This window comes from Lagopus leucura, unplaced genomic scaffold (genome assembly GCF_019238085.1).
Source record: "Lagopus leucura isolate 7727_CA_CO unplaced genomic scaffold, USGS_WTPT01 Super-Scaffold_100009, whole genome shotgun sequence".
Lineage (NCBI taxonomy): Eukaryota > Metazoa > Chordata > Aves > Galliformes > Phasianidae > Lagopus > Lagopus leucura.
This window is the reverse complement of record NW_024962266.1, coordinates 7,676,177-7,703,226: the sequence shown is the minus strand read 5'-3', so window position 1 is coordinate 7,703,226 and position 27,050 is coordinate 7,676,177. Positions and strand designations below refer to the sequence as shown.

At 34.5% G+C, this 27,050-nt stretch overlaps 1 protein-coding gene across 3 annotated transcripts in view; it reads left to right on the top strand.

Annotated features, from left to right (window-relative positions):
* Nucleotides 1–27,050, top strand: part of KCNT2 (potassium sodium-activated channel subfamily T member 2) — a 117,922-nt gene that overhangs the window by 15,231 nt on the left and 75,641 nt on the right. For all 3 annotated transcript variants that reach the window (XM_042873727.1, XM_042873726.1, XM_042873728.1), the window contains exons 2-9: nucleotides 8,890–8,969; nucleotides 13,746–13,845; nucleotides 18,508–18,564; nucleotides 19,427–19,475; nucleotides 21,197–21,256; nucleotides 23,108–23,182; nucleotides 23,628–23,711; nucleotides 24,295–24,389. In XM_042873727.1, coding sequence (XP_042729661.1) covers nucleotides 8,890–8,969; nucleotides 13,746–13,845; nucleotides 18,508–18,564; nucleotides 19,427–19,475; nucleotides 21,197–21,256; nucleotides 23,108–23,182; nucleotides 23,628–23,711; nucleotides 24,295–24,389 — 600 coding nt within the window. The remainder of the gene's footprint in view (nucleotides 1–8,889; nucleotides 8,970–13,745; nucleotides 13,846–18,507; nucleotides 18,565–19,426; nucleotides 19,476–21,196; nucleotides 21,257–23,107; nucleotides 23,183–23,627; nucleotides 23,712–24,294; nucleotides 24,390–27,050) is intronic.

Genomic DNA, 27,050 nt, shown 5'->3' with positions numbered 1-27,050 from the left:
CAATTAAAAAAAAGTAGGATCTTAAGTGCAAAATGTACTCACAGAATGACAGAACCAAATAATGGCCAGGGTTGGAAGGGACCTCAAGGATCATGAATCTCCAACGCCCCCTGCCACAGACAGGGCCACCAACCTCCCCATTCAATGCTAGACCAGGCTGCCCAGGGCCCAATCCAATCTGGCCTTGAACACCTACGTGGATGGGGCATCCACAACCTCTCTGACAGCCTGTTCCAGCACCTCACCACTCTCTTGGTAAAGAATTTCCCCCTACCTCCAGCCTAAATCTCCCCTCCCTCAACTTAAAACCATTTCCCCTTGTCCTGCAGTTATCAACCCTTTCAAAGAGTTGATCCCCCCTCCCCTCTATAGGCTCCCTTCAGGTATTGATAGGCTGCAATGAGGTCACCCCGCAGCCTTTTTTTCTCCAGGCTGAACAAGCCCAACTCCCTCAGCCAGTCTTCATAGGGGAGGAGCTCCAGTCCCCTGATCATCTTTGTGGCCCTCCTCTGGACTCTCTCCAACAGCTCCCTATCTTTCTTGTACTGGGGGCTCCACACTTGGATTCACTTTTACTCACTTTTAGCCTAACACTTAGAAGGGAAATTGGAAGATTTTCACATTTGAAGGATAAATGCAGTGTTGTTTTCTGAAACTGCAGACACTTGCAGTTTATCAGATGCTTCTCATAAGGCTTTCTTAGCATTTTCAGTGAAGATGGTCTTACTTATGCTGTTTTCACTTCAGGGCTCAGTAGGAAGCTGTTAACCAGCTAAGACTCATTATCATTTCCTTGCAGTTATCTAGGAAGCAATTAAGACAACCAAGCTAGGGCAAAGAAGTATGAGAAGAACATAGCTCCCAAAAGGTTGGACACAGAATACAGATCACTTCCCACTAAGGCAATGTGATAAAAAAGACAGCTTAATCTCTTGCACAGTAACTGTAGTTTTATGCAGGGTACAAAAACAAAATTTCAGAAGTTTTTTTATAAATGGGTTCAAAAGCCCAAACAATGCCAAAAATGAAACTGAACAAGACTGTTGTCCAGCTTGATGAATGCATTTTGCTTGGAAAAATTCATTAGATTTTCTGCTTAAATAGTGATTAAGGAAATCTAAAGCACAGTTACCTTCTTGAACAAAACAATTTTTAGAAGAAAAACAGGAATTTGTGATTTTGACATAACATGCTGATGTTTCTGCCTTAAAATTCAGAATTTATTTTCTGAAACTTCTCTTGTAAAAGAATGTTAATCAGAGAGTAAGACAAAATACAAAGATCACATAAGTTCTGCTATGAACATCGACCACTGTAGGTAGTTTAAGACAATTTTTTCCCATAATGTTATATTTCCTTTTGGGGAGTACAGCTAACACTTCTGTATAGCATACTATGCCTTATATAAAAAAGTAGGTTAACTTACTGAATCTCAACATTTTATTTAGAGGAAGACCTTCAACGTTTGTTTTTCTGACTTGACATACCGTCCATTTTTTCTGGAAATGCTATTGGTTTTAATGGAAAATCAGCAGGCAGATCTAATGTAGTGCAGTTTAATAAAAATATATATATCAAAAGCAGAAAAGTCACAGAAGTAATAAGAAAGCCAGATGTCAACAATAAAGAGCTGTGGAGAGCTCTTTATATTAGAGAAGAATCAATAAATATGTTCTTCTGAAACTCACACTGATCTCCAGACTTGCACGGAGTATTTTGTACAAATAAAGTGGCAAGAAAATGCCTTCCATTTTGGGAGAAAAATATTAATGAAATACATGAAGCAATAAGGGAAGTCCAGCGTGATTATTTTATATTTGGTTATTTTACTCAACTGTAAGTGGGGAGAATCTTTTCACTGATGGTACTGAGCATTGATCTTGACATAGGTAACTGCCAATGGATTTCTGATACCATATTACTAAGTCATATTTAAAGTTATGTTTTACACTTGGTCATGTGATTCCTTAAAAATGACAGATTGGGATTCACCCACAAGGTTTTTGTTCCTTTTTTTGGATTCTTTTTTTTTCTCGCATATCCATCTGCTCTTTTAATCTTCTCCTTGTTGCTCCATTTTCAAATAGCTAAACCTTAATTTCCTACTTTTTAAGTAAAAATAAAGCCAAGATAAATGATCTCGTCTTCGAGGATACCATGTGCTAACAGTTCTCAGCTTTGTCCTACTTGCTGCTTTAGAAAAGGTGCAGTTTTGAGTGATAAGAAAGAAAAAGGTAACTTGAAGAAGAACAATAACAGATTAGTTTAAGTGATTTGTGATTTGAATGTCACTGGTGCTCACAAGCTAACTTTAAACACTTTCAAGGGACTAACTTTAAGAAGAATGTTTGTTCAGCATTTTCTTAAAAAGTGAAGGCACTTTGAACTAAATCTTAGTAAAGAACACATCTGAACACAGTGTTTTCTGGTGTTTTAAATCTTGGGCCACTACAGAAACAAAAACCATAAAGGGAAAAAAAAAAAGCTGCTATACCAACAAAGATGATTTGATTAAGTGGCCACATCTAAAGAGAGCATTCAGTCTGAGATTCTTACATTTTGAGATGACAACATCTACCAGGAAAATTTAAGGCTCCTTTTTATCTGAATGTCTGTTTCTCTCACTGTCTAGGTAATATTCATGACAGTGTCCCTCATAGTGTTTAACTGCTAGCTCTGTAAGAAAAATGTGTTAAATTGAGAGCATGGAAACTGCATCCAAACTTATCAGAATAAAGCCTACTGTAAAATAGCAGCATATGTTAAATGTTGGAGTAGCAATATTATAACTCCCTCACTGCCATCATCTATTTTGAACATACACTGGATGTTTTTATTATCTATTATCTGCTTGCCATTATGTTTCTGATTGGCCTGAAAAAAAGGTGTCTTTCAGGGGCTATGTATCACCAATAGACCTGTATGGCGTTTATGCAGTTCTGCAAAGTTTATAATATCTGTGGGCTGTCTCTATGTGCAACACTGGAAGCAGGCTGAAAATTGATGAAATAATCCATGAGGAGAAGGAAGACCAACATCTCAAAAGACTGAGATCCCTTAAGGTTATGAAATGATAACATTTCAATGAGGTACAGAGATAGCCATGGCACAGCTAAGGCTTTTGTACACTAAGAAGCAAAGGAATGACTTTGAGATTTATTGTTAATCTAAACAATATGATGACAAGAGGAGATGGATAATGAAAACACTGCCAGTAGTAACACTAAATTAATGACACCTGGTCACAATGTCATTGTTGACAATGGCATAGAAGGAGACCTAGAGAGAAGGCTATGCATTCTATTATGTCTGTGGTTAGAGTTAGAAGTGGTGGTGGTGAAGTGGTTTAACTCAGCAGGTGACTGAGCTCCACACAGTTGTTTGCTCACTCCCATTCTCAGTGTGATGGAGAAGGGAATCAGAAAAAAAAACAAAGTAGAACTTGTGGTTTGAGATAAAACTATTTACTAAGATCGAGAAAGGGGAAAGGGTAACAATTACAACAAATATACATATACATATATGAATGTATGTAACGAGATGCACAGACAATTACACACCACTCCCCAGTCAATGCCCAACTGCCTCCCAGCAGCGGAAGAGAGACAGAGATGAATTTCCACCCCCCTCCAAACTCCTCCTGCTTCATGTTATATGGTATGGAAAATCTCTTTGGCCAGTTTAAATCAGCTAATTCTGTTCCCTCTCAGCTCCTTAGGCACTTCACTGCAAACGGCCTTGGTTCTGTACAACACTTCTTAGCAGGCAACTATAAATATCTGTGCATTATCAACATTGTTTTTCTCCTGGAATCAAAACAGTATCATACCAGACACTCGGAAGCAAACAATTCTCAGTCTCAGCAGAAAGTAAGACAAGTGCTATGGGAGAGAATGAATGAATTCTGCAAAAGAAAGAGCTAAAGTAAAAATAAGAGAATGAGACACTTTCACCAAAAGTAGTTTCCAACGGAAAACAGAAAAGGTTTAGGAGGAAGGAAAACAGAGTTCTTAGTTACATTTCCAGGTGATGAATGTATAAAGAGGAAAGGTGTATTGAAAGCGAAAGTTGATTTAGAGAATTGCAGCAAAGGAAAGAAGCCATGTTTTCAGGTGGAAAAAAAAGGAATTTCTCTAGTGTAAAGAAGGCAGGACAAGGTGAACTCTGTAAGGGACTGTAGTATAGGACAATCTATGAAGAAATAGGAAGAAGTTTAAAATTTGAATGGAGGAATAGAGAGGAGGAGGAATTGGAATGAGATGTAAACTGTCATCTGAGCATGAAGAAGAAGAGAGATCTCAGAGGACCAAAGAAGGAAGTAGGAGCAAGAATGTGAAGAGATGTAAGGCTATAAACAATTGAAACATGCTGCATGGCCAGGGGTGGTGCTTAGGATAGAGCTTGAGTGTAGATATAAATGTAACTACTTAGTGTACTTACTAAGACTTTTATTTATTTATTTATTTATTTATTTAGAGAAAATGAGAGGAGACAATCTTACTGAGGTAGCAATTCATTGGAAATGTTACGCAGTCAGAAGTTTGGTAAGCAGTGAGAAATAGCTTCAAACTCTCTATTTTCAATATTTAGCAGTAAAACACAATAATATAAAAGTAGAAAATACTCTAAGAACAATAATTTCTAGTTCCTTCATGCAACATATGTGGTTTACCCAGGCAGGCTTCATGACTCTGTATCCTCAGAGAGTACAGATTGAATGAATAGATTGCTGTAGTTGTAGAAGTGTCTGCCATCTAACTTCTGCTTTTTCGCCTGGAAAGTACATTGTGTTAATAGGATGACTTCTCTGTGAAGCTCTAACCAAATCAGAATACTGAGTATGTCTGAACTTGAAAAATTTCATAAAGGAGGGCATCTACCCAAGATAGTCATCATTAAAATACACGAGACTTTTTCTAGAAGTGAATTAAAAAAAAATAAATCCGTTTTGCACTGAAATGACTTCATTTTGAAGCAGCTATCTACACCATATTATATAAACTTTAAATTTTGACATCTAACACAATTTCACATATATTGGATTTGAAAATCCCAATTAAAAAGGACTGTTTATACAAGTTTCTTCTTGCAGGAAAGACAACATGAAATTTCCCTTCCCATTAAAAAAAGATTCAGTTAATAGATATAGTTTCCTTCAATTTGGTTCCACTTGGACCAACCTGATTCCAATATCAGGAAACAGTAAACATGAAAATTTTCATCTCTTAGCATGCACATAGCGAGAAATCCCAATCATACTTTCATTTTTGCAGGAATTATTTCTGCCACAGTTACTACTTCCTAACACAAAAGAGAAAAAATGTAAAATTGAGGATGCAAGGTGATAATGTAACTACTGTAAAACATGACTAAGGAGTTAGAGTTGCATATATAAATAGCAGTGACAAACATGCAGTCATAGTTAAGGAACTGGTTCCAGTGATTTACAGTCTTGAGAAAGAAGAATTTACGTTAGTGTCCTTGATGTGTTTTTGTGACTATATTTTATATTATATTAAAATGTACTACTCAAATTACATCTTGACTGGATTAACAGTGTATAATATATAATTGTACTTTAGGTACTCTAAGATGTGATTGAAAGATTCCACTGACATCACTATTCTCTGATTTTCAAATAGAGAAAACCACTATTAAGGGTATATAATTTAGAAGCTTTAGAAAACAAACCACCTGCATGTGCTAAAGCCAGCATTATGTTTTCAAGAGAAGCAAATCATTTCAGTTATTTGTGCCAGAGATACATTTACTTGTATTTGTGCATTTTCAGTAAAGCTGAACCAAGAGTCAGTAAAGCATTTGACCTGTTCTTTAACTCCCTTAGTCAGATTTTCATGAACATTCAATTCCTACCACATAGAAAAAGTCTGAAATGATCGACTAGCTATCTATACAAGGTCCAGCATTCATTAAGTATTTCTGTCTATCATCAAGGATAAGCATATTAATCCATGAGCTTGACTTACTTTTTGACCGGGGACTGAACTGTGACTGCCTTGGTACAGGGAGAAGAAAAACATGAAGAACAGTACAAACACAGAACAAAACTAAAGCTGTTCCATAGGTCAGGTCATCTGCATACACAGATAGTCAGTCTGTCCTGCATGTTTCTCATTCAATCAGCACCAGAACCACACTTTTACCCTTCCACTGCTTGGATCCAAATTCCAACTAGTGTTTCTGCTGCAATAGAACAAGGTTTCATATAAGTAGTACATTGTAATGAATTTCACTTACTTGAAACATCCTAATTACCAAGTTTGTAACGGGTCCAGAAAAGCTTCTACAAGGCTTTCCCTCTTCATAAGAGGCAATAATAACACCACAAGTGAGGATCAGAATGTGCGTTCTATTCCAGAAATTCTCATTTTCCATGTTACAGTTTATAGAAGGAAAGAGACAGAAAAGAGTAAACACTTGGGGTAAAAAAGACCACAACGTCTGAAATACTAATAATCAAAAGGAGAATATTGAACAAGAGCACAGTATCCAAAGTTTCCTATCCTCATCACTACCTGTGGCTCCTTCAGCCATTTATTCTTAGTAAATAGCCAACTAAATTAGTGAGATACTCTCTGTCCAGTAGCCAGAGTATGATGGAATTGTATGGTGATCATGTGTGTGATAATGCATTTCCTGCAGATGTAGAAGATTACTATAGTTTTTAGTGAATTTCAAAAATAATCAGAGGAAGAAGGAAGAATTGAGCCATAGGAGTGGTGTTAGCAGCATTTGTAATACATTTTGCCATGGAAACGACTGCAGTGTGGAATTCCAGTCTGCTGTGAGCACTGGTTGCTAAGGGCAGCGAGGCAGAAGCAGACAGCTGCTAGAGGGCTATCAGAGCAGTCCTTAGCAGCAGTGATAGGAGTCTGATTAGCTCCCACATCCTCTTTCTACAGTATCATTAATTCACAGCCTTCTGTTAACATGTTGTTCTTTCATTGTAAATGATGACTGTAATTTTCTTACCTAAAATCTAGGATTAGTTTAAATCATGTAAAAAAAGATCACCAATACTGTACTCACTCCTTTTAAATAAGATCCCTCACCTCAGATGCTTATGCCACTTTGTTTACCTACTGAAATATATCCTTGAAAATTACGTATATATATTTATCGTGTTGCACCTGCCAAAATGCAAGAACTGTTTCTCTCTAAAACTGTCACTAACGCAGTGACAGTAAATACCTTGGGAAATGTTCCATACAAACACAAGGAATACCTTCTTTACTGTTTGAGTGACAAAGCACTGGAATTGGCTGCACAGAGAGGCTGTGGAGCCTCCTTCTCCAGAGATATTTAAGATCCATCTGGATGCCTTCCTAGGGCAACCTACTATAGGGAACCTGCTTTATCAAGGGGTAGGACTCTATAGCCCTAATAGGTCCCTTTCAATGCCTACAGTTCTGTGATTCTGTGAAAAGAACTGAAGCAAAATTCAGGCCTTCACAAATCTTCTCACCTTGTAATTAACCATTGGACATGTTTCCATAACTTTCCTTAACGTTACCAATAATTTAAGCTGTACTTCTGCTAATGCCAATAACTCCCGCTGTCTTGAATATCATAACTCTTACTCTGTTTAACCCCAATCAAAGCTTAAAATTAGGCTGTTAATTGATGGGCTTTTCTTCTAGGTTGGTGGGAATTTCTAGGGCATCCCTATGAGCTCAAACTCTACTAAATATGCACTTGTGGCTACTCTTAATTTAAAAAGAGAAACACAGATGCATTCCTTCCCTTTATTACAAAATGTTTAAAGATCTTATCTCAAAAGAAGTAGAGCCAGGTAGGGCAGGAAAGCTAGTATATGATAGGATTTACTCTTAACTTCATCAAACATTTCATTGCACAGAATTTTAAAGATCTTCTACCACTCTTTGAACAGGTAGCTGTTCCCTATTCACTTTCATGCTGTCCCTTTAGAAGTAGTATGGTGGTTCCCAAACCAAGTACTGTCTTCTCAAAAAGGAACAGAAATTGTGCTGGGGTAAAGTGAATGAGGATTAGTTACTGGATAAGTGAAATTGGTGAGAGAAGTTTAATTAGTTGAACTAGGAAGGACTTCTGTGAAAGTGAAGCTAATGCTGCATTTATGTTAGGGTAGGCAGCGCAGCTCTGGAATTGCTTAAATTTTTTCTGTATGATTAGTGTACTCCACAATGCTGTTTTTTTCCCTTGTAGTTTGACCACTGTTGCAAGAGTTGTGCTCAGAATGAATTGAGGGACAGAGACATGAAAGAGGTCTGGGCAAATTGTGAGGAAGAGAGGAAGTCACTGTTGTTTTAGTAGCATAAATAGGAAGGGGAACTGTTTTCTGTACAACGTTGGATGATGGCAATATAATTTTGCTCTCAGGTCTCAGTATTTTACTGTGACAAAAAATGGAGTTCAGAGAATGGTTTGTTTTGGGTGGGAGTACTTGATTAAAGGTGAACTCTCAGACATGAGTGTTTAACAAATACACCAATAAGATAGAAAAAATATCACTACAATGCCAACTTTACAGAAATAGTTAAATGGAGATGGAAGATTTAACCTGAACATCAATAAAATCTTCCTTACAAGCATGCAGATATGAAAGTAATCTTGCATTGAAAATTTAAAAACATAGATGCTTCCAACTTTTCCAGTGCAGAGTGTTCTGGTATTATGAAAATGATCTGGATGTAAAGGATATAAATTATGTATGTATCTATCTCCAGTTTTTTTAATGTTAAGTCACTGAAATCTGAGTGAGCCTTTGGCTGAATAGTAAATGTTCCACTGGTCATACAGAAAGAACAGATTAGGGAAAGTTATTTTGAAAAAATGATAATTTATTGTCTTCCTTATTCAATTCTAATCCTTCTTTTTGTATTTCAGGGTGCAAGTTGAATTCTATATGAATGAAAACACATTTAAAGAGAGACTAAAACTCTTCTTCATCAAAAACCAAAGATCAAGTAAGCAGTTGGATTAATTTCTATTAAGCAATATAGTAATAATTTGGTTAGAATCTAATTCCATTGATGGCAACAGCAAAGTTATTAACTTTCTTCTCAGCATTTTTTTTTTTTTTTTTTTTTTTTTTTGCCAGGAGTCAGTTTTATATTATTTCTATAACACTGAGAAAGTATTTAAAATTAAAAAAGATTTTCTTGTTTTATGGTAACGAGCATGATCATCATGGTAATGTCAGCTTTATCAACGATTGTTGCTTGACCTTACTTCTAAGAAAGCAAAACACCTCAAAGATGTTTGAGTATAAGAACAAAAAACTAGGTGCTTTAGCAGTACTGTTTAATTTTATTGAACACTCCTAACTAAGCATCAAACTTTGTACAAAAACTAAAAAAGAGTGAGATTTGGTAAGGAAACTGGTAGAGCATTTCTAACAAATTCTCAGTCTTCATGAATACAGTAACTTTATATTCCAATTTAGCAGTGTATTTTCATTGATGTTCACATTTAAATTCATCACAGAAGACAATTATGTGGAGAAACTAAGACATGTATGTTTACATACATCCAGGAAGCTGATCCAAGAGGGTTCATATAGTGTATAATGGAGTAAGAAATAAGACAAAAAAGCATACTGAACTAGAAGAGAGTATTACTCCTGGCTAAGAAAACAATCTGGGAAGCTGTAAGCAGTAAATAGGTTTTTTTAGTTCCGTGAACTAGTCCATAAAACAGATTTTTATGAGACCAAACTCATTATAAAACTCTTCTCACAGATATTATAGGAATGTTATGGATACATACTTGCTTGAGATAAAGGTAGGAATTTTTTCCCCTACATAGTTCTTAATAAAAAATGAAAACAAAAACCTTTTTACAAATACATATTTTGATGGAAGAACTGAAGAGCATACATTTAAAAACAGACATATTTATCATAAGCAGCACAAAAATAAAACCTGAAGATAGTTAGCTGCTATGAATTCATGGCCATTACTTTGCCAAACACTTAACTTCTGGCTACCTATATTAAGAGAATTGTCCTAAGTTACTATTCTAGGACATCTCTGCCCCATTAGGAAAATGAGGCTAAGGAAAAGGAATTTTATAGAATTTTATTTGAAATAAGGAGTGAGAAGCAACTGTTGTTTGATCTTCCTGGGGATTATGTTAGGTATCAGGGAACTGATGAAAAAAGATTTGGCCCTTTAGATCTTAGGTTTCAACGAGAACACTGAAAACCCTCCTTCACATATTGTGTATCAATTTCCTGTTATTACTGATTCTACTGAATTATTTTCTCAAATTTTCAGACAGTATTATATCAAAGTACAAATGTTCTGCAAAGTTTTCATGAGTCCAAGACTTCACAAGTAGGTTAAGAAGATCAGAGAGTGAGAAGTAATATCCCATGCTCCAGTGCTATTAGTCCAGAATTTACATGATTTCTTTTTTTTGATAGAATATCAATCTAATTAGACCAGAAACAGGCATGAAATATCAACTGCCTCATTCATTATTCCAGTTCCGAACACATTTTTATGAACTAGTAAAATAAGGCCATCCACATCTGATTTCAGCTTAGCTACCACTCAACCTTCTGTAAACAAGTTTATAATAAAATTAAAACAGTACACAAAAGACATTTTAAAAAGGTGTCAGCCAGCTACAAATAAATAAGTAAAATACATTTTTGTGACTTGCTTGTACTTGCCAAGATCACACACAGCTTATAATAACTCTCAAAGGAAAAAATAAGTGAATTTTCAATTCACTGGAGACAGTATAAAACAGATAACTGTCATCAGGATGTGAATTATTAACAGCATATTTTGATTTAACTCCTAAAGCCAATTGCTACTGAGATGACTTTGCTAAAAGCCAGCAGCGTTGGAGATTTATTAGGAAATAAAAATGGAAAGCGATAGTAAAATCTTCAGCTGTTGTCCCTATCAGCCCTGCTTTGAGGTAGATCAGATTTTCAGACTGGAGAATTATCTCTGAAAATGCTTGTAGTGGTAGTACCAAGAAGTTATAAGAAAAAGTAATAATAAAAAAAAATTGCATTATACCTGATCAGGTATTCTATTACTTCATACTTAAAACTGCTGGCAAAAAGATAGAAGATACCTGTTCAAATGTTAATGTTTCCTTCTCAGTTTTATATAGTTACATTTACTTCAGAAAACAAACAGATTTGGAACTGCTCTTGCCAATTTCTTCTTTTGAAGAAGACAACACATGTAACATCATGCTTACAGGGACAAGGTAGAATTATAATCTCATTAAACTATTCATAACAGTATATGATTGATATAGCTGAATACAAGTTTCAGGCACCAATATCAAAGCTGAGATATTTTGTGTAAATGACTCTGCTATTTGAACAATCTGTGAATGGAAAAAAGGAAAAAGAAATTAAACCAAGCAGTTTATGTAAAGTACAGGACCAAAATAGTCAACCAGCAAACCAGAAGTATGAAATACTTTCTTTGTAAGAAAGTAATAAATGAAAAACTATTTTAAATTCCAGCCTTCTGGTGACTGCCTCCTCCTCCTCTGGTGTGAAATCTTAGATCTCCATAACAGTGGAACAAATGTGTTTCTTCCAGCTCATAGATGACATCCCTAACTATGAGGCTACAGAATGTTTTGACCTGCAAATATTTACTTACATGAATTATTACAGCTCTAGCAGGAGTGACCAAATGCACTCCCTCTGTCAGGGTATATCCAGAAGCTGAAGCAGAAGATACACCTGAAGTCTGTTCTACATTACTTCTGTAATGCCCGAACCACACTCCTATCATAGACAGATCCTATTGTCTGCCCTGTCCATGTAACCCAGACTACTATATATGCTCTTTGTCATGCCTAGAGGCCTTCCACAAATGCCTATAAGGAGTGAAAACCATACCTCATTTTATGGGAAACAGCCCAGTTGAGATATTCAGAACCTGAAGCACTTTCAATTATAGTATGGAAGATAATTTTATGTATGGAGAATTTTAATATTGAATACGTAAGCAGTTTTCAATCTTTCAAGACCAAGATTTGAGAGTTAAGATTTAAGGCAGCAGGCAGGAGCATGAGTGCTATGTACTGATTTGTTTTTGAAATCATAAAAGCACTGTTTTCTTTTGGAATTTAGGACAACAATAAATTCAAACAATTATGAGAAGTTGGCCCATTATCAGAACAAAAAAGAGGCATTTAACATCAAGATAAACATTTACAGAATTAAGGAACGGAAGAAACAAGTGATGAACTTTTGATAACACAAAATGGATAGGGAAAAGAATTACGTGTGCTTTTTTGTTGTCTTCTTTTGTTTTCCGGTTATCTGCTCTTTTTTTTAATTGACTGTTACAGTAACCTTTCAGAAGTCTTCCATAAAATCATTAGCATAGACAAAGAATTTGTGTCTTCTTCACCAACAGTTCAAAAATGTACAAGATTATAGCATAGTTGAAAAAAAAAAAACTTTTTGGTCAAATAGCAACACACTGTAACAGCTGTGGGACTTCTCCTGGCCAAGACCTAAGCACAGGATTTTAACCCTTAGCTTACAGATGATGAAATGCTGTAGAAGCTCACCCAGATCTTGTGTGATAACTGCAGCTTCACAGGACATGTTTGGACATAAGTTTGAGTATGCTTGATGAGATTGTCATTCCCAAATCATAGAAACAGTTATATTGAGTTCAGCAGGTTTGATACCGTACTTGCAATTCAAAAATAAAATATATTCGGTGCAAAGGAAATAAGATCCATGTGAGACCTAGTCATTAATGTTCTGCTTTGGAAGAAGGCCTCTCAGCTCTACAGAATTGGACTCCTGGTTCACATGACTGAAAAAAAATAGTGCTTAAGATTGCCTTCCCTCATTAATTTTAAGACTAATAACAAGACTGAGGATTGAAAGGCTAATCCTCCAATGACTCCAAAGCTTCATCAAAATATAATTAGGTTTTGTTGTAGTACTTAATGTCTCCTATTAGCACCAAAATGCCTGTGTGACAGAACCAACTGTCCACCTGGGTTCCTTTGGAGGAATCCTGTCTCTATGCAGTAAACCTATGGTTTGCAAGACATACTGTAATATTCTGTGATAGTATTTAGTATTTGAGATCTATTATACAGAACATTTCAGTATTCATATGGTCCATAGAAGAAGCTGTTGAATCAGTTAAAGTTGTACATTCAGCATGACTTTCAGATATCCTGATTTCTGGATTCCTAATTATGCAACTTCAACATTAAATATCTACAGTTTAATATTTCATGTTAGGACAGTATTAATGTATTCTGTATGAGAAACTACTACATAAAGACTGTCAGATATTAATATTTAAATAATTGCCATTGGATATCTTCTGCCTGTGGTTGAAAGTGTGTCTTCCTCATGCTACTGTATCTTGCATCTCAAATACTGTATGTCATTCTGATTCCCCTTTTGAGAAGAAATTTGTAAAACTACAAAAGATCCAAGGAACAAGAGATGGTATAGAATAGCTTTCAAGCAAAACAACTGTCTAGATTTCCACTTTAAAAGGGATCAAATCTCAATCCAGAGATTTCTGGAAGTTGGAAAAGTGTATTTTATGTGCATCTGACAGGCATATTCATATATTTTTCTGCCAAAGGGCAATATCAGGTACAGGCTGGATAGACCTTTGCTCTGTTCTACCATGGCTATTTTAGTTCCTTTTAGTTTTACCTTAAAAGTGAATGAAACTGTAAACAGTCTAAATTTCTTTCTGTTCCTTTCAAAATAGGTCTGAGAATACGGTTATTCAATTTTTCACTTAAGCTATTAAGCTGTTTCTTATACATAATTCGTGTGCTTCTGGATGACCCTACACAAGGACATGGATGGTAATATTTGTTTTGTTACTTGTTCTCTCAAAGCATTGTTAAACATATATAAAATAAATTAATTTTATGAAAAAATGAATAAGGAACAATATTTTGGTGGGAACTATGAATGTCTTCCCAGAGAATAAATCTACCAAACAAGGATTCTATATTTTGTGGTTATAAAACGTAGGATAGGAGCTATGCAGAATTGGCTTCCACATCAGCTGGGATGGTTCAGAGCTGTTAAGGATCACTGTTCTTCTTCTTGTACTCTTGTAAATGAAATAGCTCTAGGTAGCAGCTTTATTTTTTTTCTTTTTTCTTTCTTCTCTGATGCCTCAGCTGGCAGAACAGCTACTAATCAGTATTAATTTATTAGAAGTTTAACTCTCCTGCCAGAGAAAATTTATGTTGCTATGCAGTAGTTCTCAGACACCTAAATGCAAAGTCCTTTCAATATAATTTGGAAATAAGAAGAGTATTGTATATAGTTCTGACTTAACTATGGCACAAATATTGCAATATTAGCTGTCTTACTTAAGATTCTAGATCCTGGACACAATTAGACAAATACGTGAAACTGAGCTTTCACACAGATGATGCTGATGATAACTTTCTAGCCCTCTGAATTCTCTAAACACTTAAGAGAAGGGGGAGACCAAAAGTACATTATGTACTCATAAAAGTACATTATGTACTCATGATGTTCCATCATTTCAATGCACAGTTTTTTCAATTCCTACAGCTGGCAGTAGATTCCAAATAGGCACTGGATACTCAGCTTTTTTCTGATGTGTTGTACAATCAACCACCAATTTTTGAAAGAAATATTTACAATTTATGCAATCTTTTGCTCCGATTGCATATATATCATGGAAATACTGAATATTATCAATCCTGAGTGATAATGAACACCATTTTCAATTAACTTACTTGCATTCACTTGATTTGCTTCTGTCAGCCTTAAATACTGAATGAAACAAAGCATGGCTACAAATTCTCAAAAGCTCAAGGTGTCAGAACTCTTCACACAATGTTAGGCAAAGGACTAAGTATGAATTCTAATTTGCACATTTGAAGATTGATTGAAATTCATTAAAACTATATAGGATAATGCTCTAGAAAAGCTAATGCATAGGATTTCAAGAATCAACTCCAAAGAAAAATGAGTTAAAGAAAATAGACTTTCCTCAACAGTACACGAGAGTGGGATGTGTGAATAGGAAGTACAGAAAATTCATTTGAGAATCTTTTGTCAAAACTTTTTGTAAGAAATCAGAACATCTGAAAAAAGAACAGAAAAAAAATTCCCTTGAAACGCAAGAACTGCAAAAAATGTTATTTTTTGACTCCGCGTGTATCTCTAAATGTCTTCAAGGAGAGGGAGTGTGTAGAGTGGAAACAAGTAGCAGTCTTCAAAACCAGAGCACTGATAAAGAAAAAATTATCTCTGAAATTTAGACACAGCACCACAGCAAGTCAGGAACTTGAAATTTTCTTAACACACAGCCTTCTTCAGCTTTCCAGACAACCCTGTTCTTTTCTCCTCCTTGAGGTTAGTTTCTTCTCAAATTAGCCTTCATATCACAAAGCTAAAGCCCTTAAAATATGCATCCTTTTACTTCTCTTATCATATTAAGAAGATAAATGTTAATTCTGCTGAAACTCAATGTTCCATTCAAAAAATATCAGTACTTTTGCATCAACTTTTCCCAAGCATTTTATAGTGAGTTAGGATAAATAAAGAAGTATTTAAAACTAATTATTGTTTCCTCTGTGAATCTGAAAAGCAGAAAACACTAATGCTTCCTAATAATAGTTATATTCTGTATAGCCTGAAATATATCTTAATTCAGTTCTGGCCATCTTTTCAATCACAAAACAAATGTTAAGCTGCTGAGGTGAACAGCATCTTCCTATCATTAAGAGTAAAGTGCCCTTAAATGACTTACTGATAGTGTGACTGGACCCTACTGTGTAAAGAGTATGAATTTTACATGAAGAATGCTGTCTTTATATGAAAAAGAGAAGTACAGGACATTTGAGTAGTTCAATGAGAAAAACTCCTGCTTGTCTGTAGCTGGTGGGCACAGTTGCCTGTCTCACATGTATGCATATATGTACACCCCCTAAACTGTTTCACTGAAAATGAGTTTGCCAAAACTGTGTTTTAATGTTTTCAATAGATCACAGCAATCAAATAGGGACCATGCCATTGAAAAATTGTAAAGATTGCAGTGGCTTCCTGTGGCACTAAGTCTCAACAGCCAATATGTGACCTGGATAAGGTCCTGCTGATTTTTTTGTGTCTAATTGAACAATGTAGTCAATTGTCCTCTCCCAATATGTTATTTCAGAATGTGTTATCAATGTGATATTGTAAGATGTAGTAACTGATAAAAATTGATCCGATCTTTAGAGAGAAATCTCACGGTATTATTCAAGTTGCTGCTTTTAATAGTTTGACTAGGAAAAAAAAATAGAATTTTTATAAAATCACTATACAGGATTCTAAAGCTGATGTTGTTTGCCACTCCACAGTGAGTAGCAGTAACATTTCAGGATTTGAAAAGACATGTAATATGAAATGAGGGAGATGTTTGAACATTAAGGCACTGAGAAGGGAATAATACTTTATATATCCTGCATACCCTTATAATATGCCCTGTAACAGTACAGAGCAGCAGTATTAATTTGCATACAGTTTTCCATAAATACAACTTAAAAAAATAAATCTCAAATCCAAGCATATTGCAAAAGTTGAAACAATGATATTCTTTCTGGTTTTGAATAAATAATGCACTTGGTATTGAAGTTTGAAGCAGGATTGCATAACAAAGTATAATTGGACTTCATGAATCCAATTTAATGTAATGCAATTTTCTTGTGGAAAAGAAACCCACAGTTCAGATGTTTTTTGTGGCTAATGAGCTTCAGACATGAAGAAACTGTTTATATCATCTTCTTCTAAGAGCTTCTAAGAACTGTAGGGAGCTCCAATGAGTGTATTTGACAGAAATGGTATAACTGAGTATGTGGAATTGATTAGAACAGCAGCAATTCTGCTACTGGCAAGAGTATTTCAATAGTTTTGTATTCATATGCAGAGATCTTTTTGTATTTTGCAGACTGCTTAATTCTGCAGTCCTTTCCTGATATGTTTGTTCCTTGTTCCTTCTAAACATTTAATAATTCACTGGATAAGAGTTTGTTTTTTCTGTACAGCACTCCATTGTATTGAGCTATGGGACATTAATAGACTAGACAGTTCTGTTACTGTATAAAGTTTGTCTGGCTGAAAAGTTTCATGTAATTGTTTTCTATGTGGTCATGAAGAACCAGACTTTAAAGTCTGTTTGTCTTCCCAGAAAAACAAGCCCTGTACCCAAATAGTACCTCATTTTGTCAGTAGTTTTGCACATACACATCCCGAGGGCTTTATACCAAACCACTGCCATAAAGCAACCTTACAAGTGCTGCGTTGTGAAAAAAATAATGTTGTGAAAAAAATGCCACAGCCTAATGAGTGAAACTACTCCATGCACTATCATAGTGATCGTATAAAGCACTATCATGTGGTTGATCTTAAAATTACAGTTTGGAGAGGAATGCTTTTCACCATAGACTCCCACTACAGAATTATTTCCTCTCTTTTAGCACAAGTCAGTATTTTTCATTTATTCCTTCAGGCAAACCAGATGTACCCAGCAAAGCTTAAGATATAAAACATCCTTATTAATGCATACCATTTAGCATTTGTCTTATTCATAGCCTGTAAGAATGCAGCTATTAGATTCCCTTTCTTTTTTGGCTGACCTGCCAGTTTACCTACTGCTGTGCTGTACAGATGTCCTTACATGAATCTCCTGGATCTCAATATCAGAAGCAAGAATTCTTTGAAGTCCAAGTTAATTAACAGAGGACCAAAATCATTTCTGGGATGAACTGTGGGCACAAAATTGTGTAGGAAGTCCCACTTCACTCATAGAAAAGGTGCCAGGGACAAACAAGGAAATTTACACAAAAATTTCCACATCTTTGCATGACTATTTGAAAGGAGGATTTGTACCAGCAATTCAAGGTAAAATAACATCACATGCACAGAACAGCTCTATTTTTTTATATATCAAGGTCACCAGTTTCTTACACTAATTAGTTTTGCAACCCAGCTTACATCCTCACAAGAGAAGACAAAGTGTAGCGTGATGCAGTCTTTGCTGTTGAGAGTATGACAAGTATATTTGGTCTTTCTACTTAGTTTTGTGATATGGCCCAAGTATTAAAGCTAAGCCCAACTTAGCTTTGTGATATGGCTTCTAGTATCTCTAGATCTTCAATATATACTGTTATTGGTTCAGCTTTTGAAAGTATACTTTGATTTTTTTTTTTTTCAAATCAGACCATGTTTGAAAATAAATCTTAAAAAATGTAACCTGAAGTGCTTTACAGTATTTTTCTATGGATACAGAACACATACAGAACTACATTCAAAAAACTATTTTACTTTTAAAAATGTTTATATTCATCATCGAGTGTTTCAAACTATTGCATGAATTTTATAAAATTTTACAGTTAATAGTGTAACTAATATCCCTTTCCCCTGTATGTTTTTATGATTGTGTTCCCATGTGCATTTGCTAATGAAAATGGACTTTGCACTGATGTGATGACAACTATCAGCAAGGAATTAAACCGGGATTGTTACAATCAAAATTACACACCCGGAACAATTGATTGGTGAGTTCCTCATTTAAAAAAGCAAACAAAAAATCCACATAATTGTGTGAGGGAGGCTGGGACAGGAAGACAAATAAACTTTGTCTGGAATGGTGATATTTTAATATATCATGGTGACATTTCTATAAAACCCATCAGTTACTTTCAACTTCATTGATATTCAAAACCGCCTTTAAAATTCTAATTATTCCTCTTGATTATGTAACAGACTTGCTAGATTGCATGCTGTTGTAAGCTCTGAATTCCCATAATGTCTATATATCTTGCTGAAATAAAAAAAATAGACACCCTTATTATTTAGAAAAAAATTATGACTAGCAGTAAATAACAGTAATTTACTGTGCCACTGAGGGTAGCAGATTCTAGCAGCACTCTATCAAGTATCATTGGGTTTAGTAAATATTAAAACAACATGCTATTTTTCCAAGATATGTTGTTCTTATTATATAGATGCCATTTATATCATTACACAGAAAAAAAAAAAATCAAACAAAAGAACGGTCAAGTTTCTCTTTCCTGCTACAAATAATGGCTCCTCTGCATCTCTAGAATCAAAATCTCAAACTGCTTTAGTCTTCCTAGAATCATGGGGGATGATCTAGCAGCCACTGAAGCCAATAAAGCATTTTGGTGTCACGAGGTACTGGATTACTCCCATGTGAATTTAGTGATTGACTCTATAATAGAAAGAAAAATCGCTAATACTCAGTAGATATCTACTGATTTTAAATCTTTACTACTTATTTTTTTTTTTAATATAAGACTGCTGTAATTTCCATTGATATGTATAATTTTTTTTTCTATTTTTTTTTTCTTTTGATTTATTTAAATTCCATGTTTGTTCTTGTGTTGCAATGAACAGGTCTCCTATTATTTGGGTGAATCGAAGTTTGCCTTTATGGGGATTACAGGTAATAAGTAAATGGCCAATTTTACTACCTGCAATATTGATTTACAGTATTTTGGTGATGTTAAATGATATATGGAAAAATTAAAGAAATCTACTTGATTAACAAACACAACAAAACCATAAAGGAAAGATAAGCTGATCTCAGCTACCTAGTTTAAATTGTATGCCTTTATCATATATGTATAAAGTATGAAAGTTTGTAGCAAAATATTGCGGAATTTGAACAGTTTTTTCTTGTAGAATTATCAAGCTCTGTTCAGTAGTCTAATAAATATTTTCTACAGAGAAGAGTTTAAATTTCATGATTTCTTATGACTAGTATTTTTTTTATCATGTACTTCCTTTACTTTCATGTCAAATCCATTAAAAAGCTAAGATTACTTCATGATATAGAGGGCCGGATGTTTAGAAGTGTATATTATAAAACACATCCCATTAGCCCTTAGAAATGCTCACCTTAGTGTGGGCATTTTTCTCATGGACAGCACTACAGTCAAGTGATATTAAAGCCTAATGCAGAAAGTCAGGTGCAATTGGCCTTTCTTTGTAAGGAATGCAAAGTACTCATAGGATTACTGTGTTGGTAACTGAGGAAGGGGAAGAATGATTTCAGCGTTGCTCCACATCTTTATCCATATTAAGTTATGATTAGAAACTTATTCTAATATTTGGATTTAATAAACATAGGAATTTATACATGTGGCTTTGTATACATATACGTATATATAAATGCATTCACAGTAGGATATATGCGATACTTGAAAAAAGATATTTCTTTTTATTTGAGGTACAATGTAATTTTATATAAAGCTTTGCTACTTATTTGGAAAACTGGCATTATATTTTGGTGGCATACTTAAACAATTTTCTGCTTTGTATCATTAGTTTTAATTTTAGGTAATGATATTATATTTGCAAACGGTGCACTCTTCTGAATTAGTGAGCATTAGACTCTTAGTAGTGAGCATTAATTCAAAATTAAAATTCCAGCGACTTATTTTATTTCAGATCCAGTTGCTATTGTACATATTCTTGATAGACTATTCCTGTAATATCCATTAAAATCCAAATATTTGTTGTGCAAAGTATTAAAGTAATTTTTGTGGTTATTTAATACACGTAATAGTTTTAAGTAAAATTTTTACAATTTTGATATTTGACTATTTAAATATTTTATATTATATAATATACTATATATAATTGAAGTGAAGGTTGACACGGTAAAATCAGTTGAATTCAAAAATTAAAATAATAATGATTAATGTGTTTTAAAATTTCTTGATTATGCACAGTTAGAAAAATGTTTTTCTACACATTTTTTACATCTTTACAGAGAAGTAAAGAATTGTCTAGCTTCTGTTATTTGTTTCTGCTGCTTCCTATCTCTGTCTTTTGAAAGGATCTTGATAGTTTTCATGAACAGACAACTGAAACTTGAGCAACAGTCTGGCTGACTGCTGGAATACCTAAAAGCCATGGAAAGGCCACACTGCAGGCTCTCTGGAACATTGTGTCTGGAAAAGACCTACGGGACTCAAGTCACAGGCTACACTTTAGTCAGAAAAACAATACTATTTAAGTTTCATGCTAAATGCTGTTAGCTGAGATGAATTCAGAAGATGCAGGGAAAATCATAGCATTTCCTTTTCAATATGATCTTTTATATCATATTCTTTAGAAAATGGTATTAATGTAAATTGTTTTTTTTTCTCTTCACTTAAGGTTTCAGTGGCTTTAATAAGTCTCTTTGAAACACTATTGCTGAGTTATCTTAGCTACAAGGTAAGTTCTTTCAGTTGCCTGATTCCTATCTCCACTGTATCCGAAGCTGTAGCATATGCTGCTTTTTTCACTCAGTACAGCATCTCTAACATGCCTCTTCTGGGATGCAGCCCCTAACAAGACAGATGCTAAGAAAGTGCCAGCTTTCTGAAATATTCCTTATGATTCCTTGCTATTAGTACACATTTAACAGTGGATTATTTTCATTTTATTGTTCCAACAATAAAAAATTTGGCTTACAGTCTCACAATTACAGTTCTCTTTACGGGGCTGGTTATCATACAAAATATTACAGATTATTCAAGTATGTCTAACTCCCACCAATTATGAAGACAATTACATAGAAGACAAAAATCCCTGCCTGTAGGTACAATGGCATCCAGATATAAAAGGGAAAAATTAGAAATAGAGAAAGAATGTTATTTACAATACAGATTGGATTTAATTTTCAGTTACTATATCAGATGGTCATTTTAACAGGAAACATTAATTTATTGATGAGACTGAAAATATAATGATTCTGTAGTGGCAAATCACTGCAATACTATATAGGCTGCATTGTTCCCTTATCTATGATGGACTACTGATATACAGTATATACAGTTAGTATACCTGTAAGACACTCAGTTTTAATTACCTTCTTTCTTAAATTTGTAATCTTCATCTAAACATCTAATTACTACAGTTACTGCTCAGATGTGGAAAAAAACCAGTATTTTTCCTACTCTATAGCTATTGGTAAGCAGATCAAGAAATCTGTGGCACTTCCGTTCAATTACGTGGGAAGACATCTAATTTTGTGTAAGATCAAGAAAAAGCAGGCCCTGAAACGTATTGAAGTGTTTGAGACAAAAATACAGAATTTTGATCTTATATATTCTGACATGAAATTTTTATAAGAAGTGCAAGCAGAGCAGCTCATTATTCATACTAAATGTCAATATGAACCATAGGACAGTTAGCTGTGCATGAAGATAATCACAACAGTTGATTCAATATAAAATTTTCTGAGTAGGGCACGTGCTTTGCACATATATCTCTACAATTCTTATACTACAATGGAATTTCGTCTCTAGTTTTTAAGACAGTCTTAAATAATAAGTATTAAAGTGAGAAAAACTTTAAAACAACCAAAAGCTAAAGTATGACAATGTAGGATTTTAGAGATTTAGAGGTGTCTCAGAAAAAAAACAAATAGCAGAAAGAAAACAGCTGCAGACAGAACTCACCAGCAGGTTGTGCTGTGTGAGGATTCCAGCGAAAACCAGAATTATTAAAAATAAATTTGTTAGGAAAAGAACCTTACCTCCTTACCTATGTGTAAGCGTGCATGCAAAAATTAAAGTAAACCAATGTTGGAAGAATAAAAAAACCAAATGATCTCTGTGTAGGATTCCAAGGTACCTAAAAATGCAATATGAGGAAACAGAAATTACTCTTCGAAAAAATTAGAAACTTAATTTAATGAAGCTCTTCATTAGCTGACATAATGAGTTGACTAGTTAATGCAATTAGAATTTTTCATTCTTTGCTGTTTTACTAACTAGGCCACAGTATGAAAATATGTGGTCATGTGGACGCAAGGATCTGTTGTAGTAAAAATATAGATTTGAACAGTATATGTGTGAGGTAAATTATAATAAACAGAAAGAAAAAATAGTTAGGCCAAAGTATCCTGTTTTCTATATTCATGTTTAACACGTGTTTAAATCTGTAGGACAAATGCTTTTCATTAAATTCAATTATTTAGATAAATGTATTTGGCATTTGAATATCTTATATATTCCTCACCAGATGCGTAGGTAAACTTAATGTGACATGCTTTTTATTGTTTTTTCTTTTTCTTTGAAGGGAAATATCTGGGAACAAATTCTGCGAATACCCTTCCTCCTGGAAATAATAAACGCTGTCCCTTTCATCATTACGGTAAAACTATTTGTATTTTACACTTTTACATTTGCACTAATACTCTTCACTGAGGTGCAAGTGAATTCTGTGTGGATGAAAGAATTGTGCTCGTAGGAACTGAAATTAGCCAACAACAACAAGGCAGATTTTTACTTAAATGAAATAGTGCATATCATTTTTGTTTCCCCAAAAAAGGCAAAAAAATCCCCCCCAAAACAACCAACAGATCCCTAACTTGAATTACAACACAATCAGTAAGATAAAACAGTCAGACATAAAAATCAAAGAATATCTATTGTGTCTGTATTTGTGACTCTATATTGACTCTATATATTGTATTTAATCATTTTGTCTTACATGCAGTTCATAAAGATATATTTTTCCTGAGTACTTCATTGCTGCTATTTTCTTGAATAGAAGCCTTTTAATTAACTTGTTCATTTTCCATTTTTAATTTGTTCAGATTTTCTGGCCAGTCCTAAGAAACCTGTTTATTCCTGTTTTTTTAAACTGTTGGCTAGCAAAGCATGCTTTGGAGAATATGATTGTAAGTATGATAAAGAAAATAACTAATTTGTATTTTCTATTTTTTAATATATTACTTTAACTGGGATTTTGGCATTGCAGTTCTCTGTCCAACTTTTCTAGCGAGCTAACCAGATCTAGTACACAAATGGTCAAGCATTACTAAAGCTACTCTCTCCATCAAAATTAGAAAAAAAAAAATAAATGAAGTGAAATCTCAAATTAGTATAAATTGTTGCAGTGCCCATTAGGAGGGAAAGTTACAATGGCTAGTTTTTTAGCTACTTATGCATTCACATACAATTACAGGGAACTCAACTGCTATGCCTTAATTAGTCTTCACAGCCTGTAATTTGTAAGCTAGATATGAACAGATAAACTTTAAGGCAGCTTGCAGTAGTATCAGAATTGTGCCAGGATGAACAAAGAACTAGTTAAACAATCACTGAATCACAGCTGGTTCTTCTGCACCCTTCCACATGATCAGCAAATTTTAAGTGGATTTGAATGAGTGAATTTTATTAGGACTCTATGTAATTCTATAGAATCAGCTCATGCTTCATTAATTCAAAGCCAAAAATAACAGCTATTTTCCATTAATGCAGAATGATCTTCACAGAGCCATCCAACGTACACAGTCTGCAATGTTTAACCAAGTCCTCATTTTAATATCCACTTTACTGTGTCTTATCTTCACTTGGTAAGTGACCAAAATCCTTCTGTTTTTGTTATATATATTGACTTTTCTCACTTTTGTACATGATGATAAAATAGGCATTGTGGAAATCACATGTTGAAATTAAAATAATAACATACTTGCAATGCAAATACCACTCAGCACTGAGTACTGCTGGAGCCCTGATACACTGGATTTGGAAATAGAATGTGCATGCACGGGAGAGGGTCTCATTCTCACAATTAGGAAGGAAACACATATCATGCAAAAACACAGGAGAAATAGATGGAGGAAGTCTCAGTGAAAAAGTCATTTGAATTTGAAGAGAACCAATGAAGGTACCCAGACTAAGGGAATAATTCTCTTACTGGAGGGATAGACAGAAGAATGCCAAAAAAATCTCAGACTTACCACTCAGTTTACCCAGTCCAGTCATAAGATATAAAGGGAGAAAGTAGTAATAATCTTATTTACAGAAAGTAAATATTCCTCATCTAGATTACAGAAAGCACTGGATGGTAGGTTCAAAAAACAAGAATGTAATACTATGAGGAACTTTGTTGCAAGATCTCAAAAACTTTTAAGTTTATAAAGGTTCTGGAAGCACAGAGAAAAGTATTTTGACAGTATTAAATATAAATCTACTAAGTTCCTAAAATGAAAGAGCTGCAGATTATTGGCAGCTAGAAAAATGTTCATAGGAAATACTACTTTTTTTGTCACAGTTTTATACTATGCTTTATACATCTACAGTTGAACAGAGCTGGAGGCAAAAACTCACTACATGAGTCTTTGAAATTACTGAGCACAGACATAACTATGTTCACACACAAAGGCAGAGGTGGTAGCGTAGCTTAGGAAGTTACTTAGCAAACAAATTTCTCAGCAGTAGTATCTGAGATCTGAGTGTCACATATGGAGAAAAGTAAGAGTAAAAAGAATATGTGTGTTATGAGACGGTATGCAAGAGGGCAGTGAACAGAGATGAACCTTTTTGGAAAGGGTTAACAACCCCTAAATGAAATTTTGCCAGACAGGGTGCCTTTGGGCTAGTGCACAGATAAAGTTTTGTCTTGACATTTCGGAGAAAGAGATTTGATTTTTACTCATCTTATTTCTCTAGAATGTTCTTGACGTCCACTGTTAGATCCTACCTTAAGCCTTTTGTTAATAACAGAGTAAAACAACACTTTTTCAGTCCTGAGAAACACTTTCTCAGTTCTCTACTCTTTACTGAAGTAAAGAGTATATGGGTTTGTTCTGGTCAGTGATTAAATGAATGGCCCTTTGTCTTAAAGCCACAAAATTCTATGACAAACGCTACCATTTCTGGTGAGCTAGTAACAATAATGTTTCCTAAGAACTCACTGTGATCCTCCCTGCTTGGTAGGATATCAGCTAATGAATGCAGCTAAAATGAACTTCATGCTCAGTACCAGGCATTTTGATAACTGACAGTAAAACATGCAGAAAATGGCAAGCTCACCTGTGGTATTATGTCTCGTCTCAACAGTCATAGATATGAGCTTATTAGAGATTATGGTGACCTAGTATTGACCCTGCTAGACTTCCAAATAAGCTAAATAGGATGAAAACACCCATTAATGCAATAACTAAGGAAATGAAATACTTTCGGAATTACCAAAAGTAGATGTTCAAGTATCTGCAGCTTGCCTAATGCTGGAATCTGTTTAGGTAGCAGTTATTTTTACTTATAGGAACACATATAATTGTATTTTATACTATTTTTACCCATCTATGAACTTATAGAGTGTATTTTACACGTATATAAAAAACTCTCTATAAACAGTCAAAATTAACTTAATGTCTTCTATTATGTTATATCCATTGTGAATTTGAGGCAGTATCTCACTTTACATCACTTTACAGGATTTGTTTTAGAAATTACACGAGTTTTTTCATGCTGAAAGAAGAACAAAGCCTGTTTCTGGAATTTGCCTACTTGAGGATAGCTTTCCTCAAGCTGTTCTCTCATACTTTTTACAACAGCAAGTTGTAACTGAGTGACTGAATTCCCCCTCTAAAACCTAGGACCAGAAACAGTCTGATCTATATGTGCAGTAAAAACAATGCAAAAAGAAAGGTTTTGAGTTAGTAGCAGCCTGTTATAAACACATTCTGGTGACATTTAGAGATACTACCTTGGTTCATGAAATAGTAGAGCCACAGTAATGCAAAACTGTTACAGTTAATGAAAGAATGAGTTCAATGCACTGTATGAATTAAATTGTAACACTACATCCCAAAAGTGCTGGTTGGCAGACTTGCTTTTACCATCTGCTTGAATAGGAATACCAGTTGAAGTCTATGTAATTTTCTGTTCAAAATCATGCTTTTTTAGCAGACACACAGGAAAAGGAACACATTACTTTATACAGGAATTATGCCATTTTATAAGAAGTCCAGGAGAGACTCCCCTCTCTACTTAAATTGTTTTTACCTTCTTGGTTAGAGTGGTGAACTGAGGAAGCATAGAAAAAGTGCTCTTTTACTGCTTCTAGAGACGCTGAAAGCTTTAGTAACTCTGGGGATGATCTTTTCTGTGAGAAGTTTTAAAACAAATGCTGAAACATAAGTACTATTCAGTAATCAGTACTTACAAGATGTGTTCCTTAATTTTGTTTTTGAGTGTGTTTTTACTGTACTTAATCTTTTTTTTTTTTT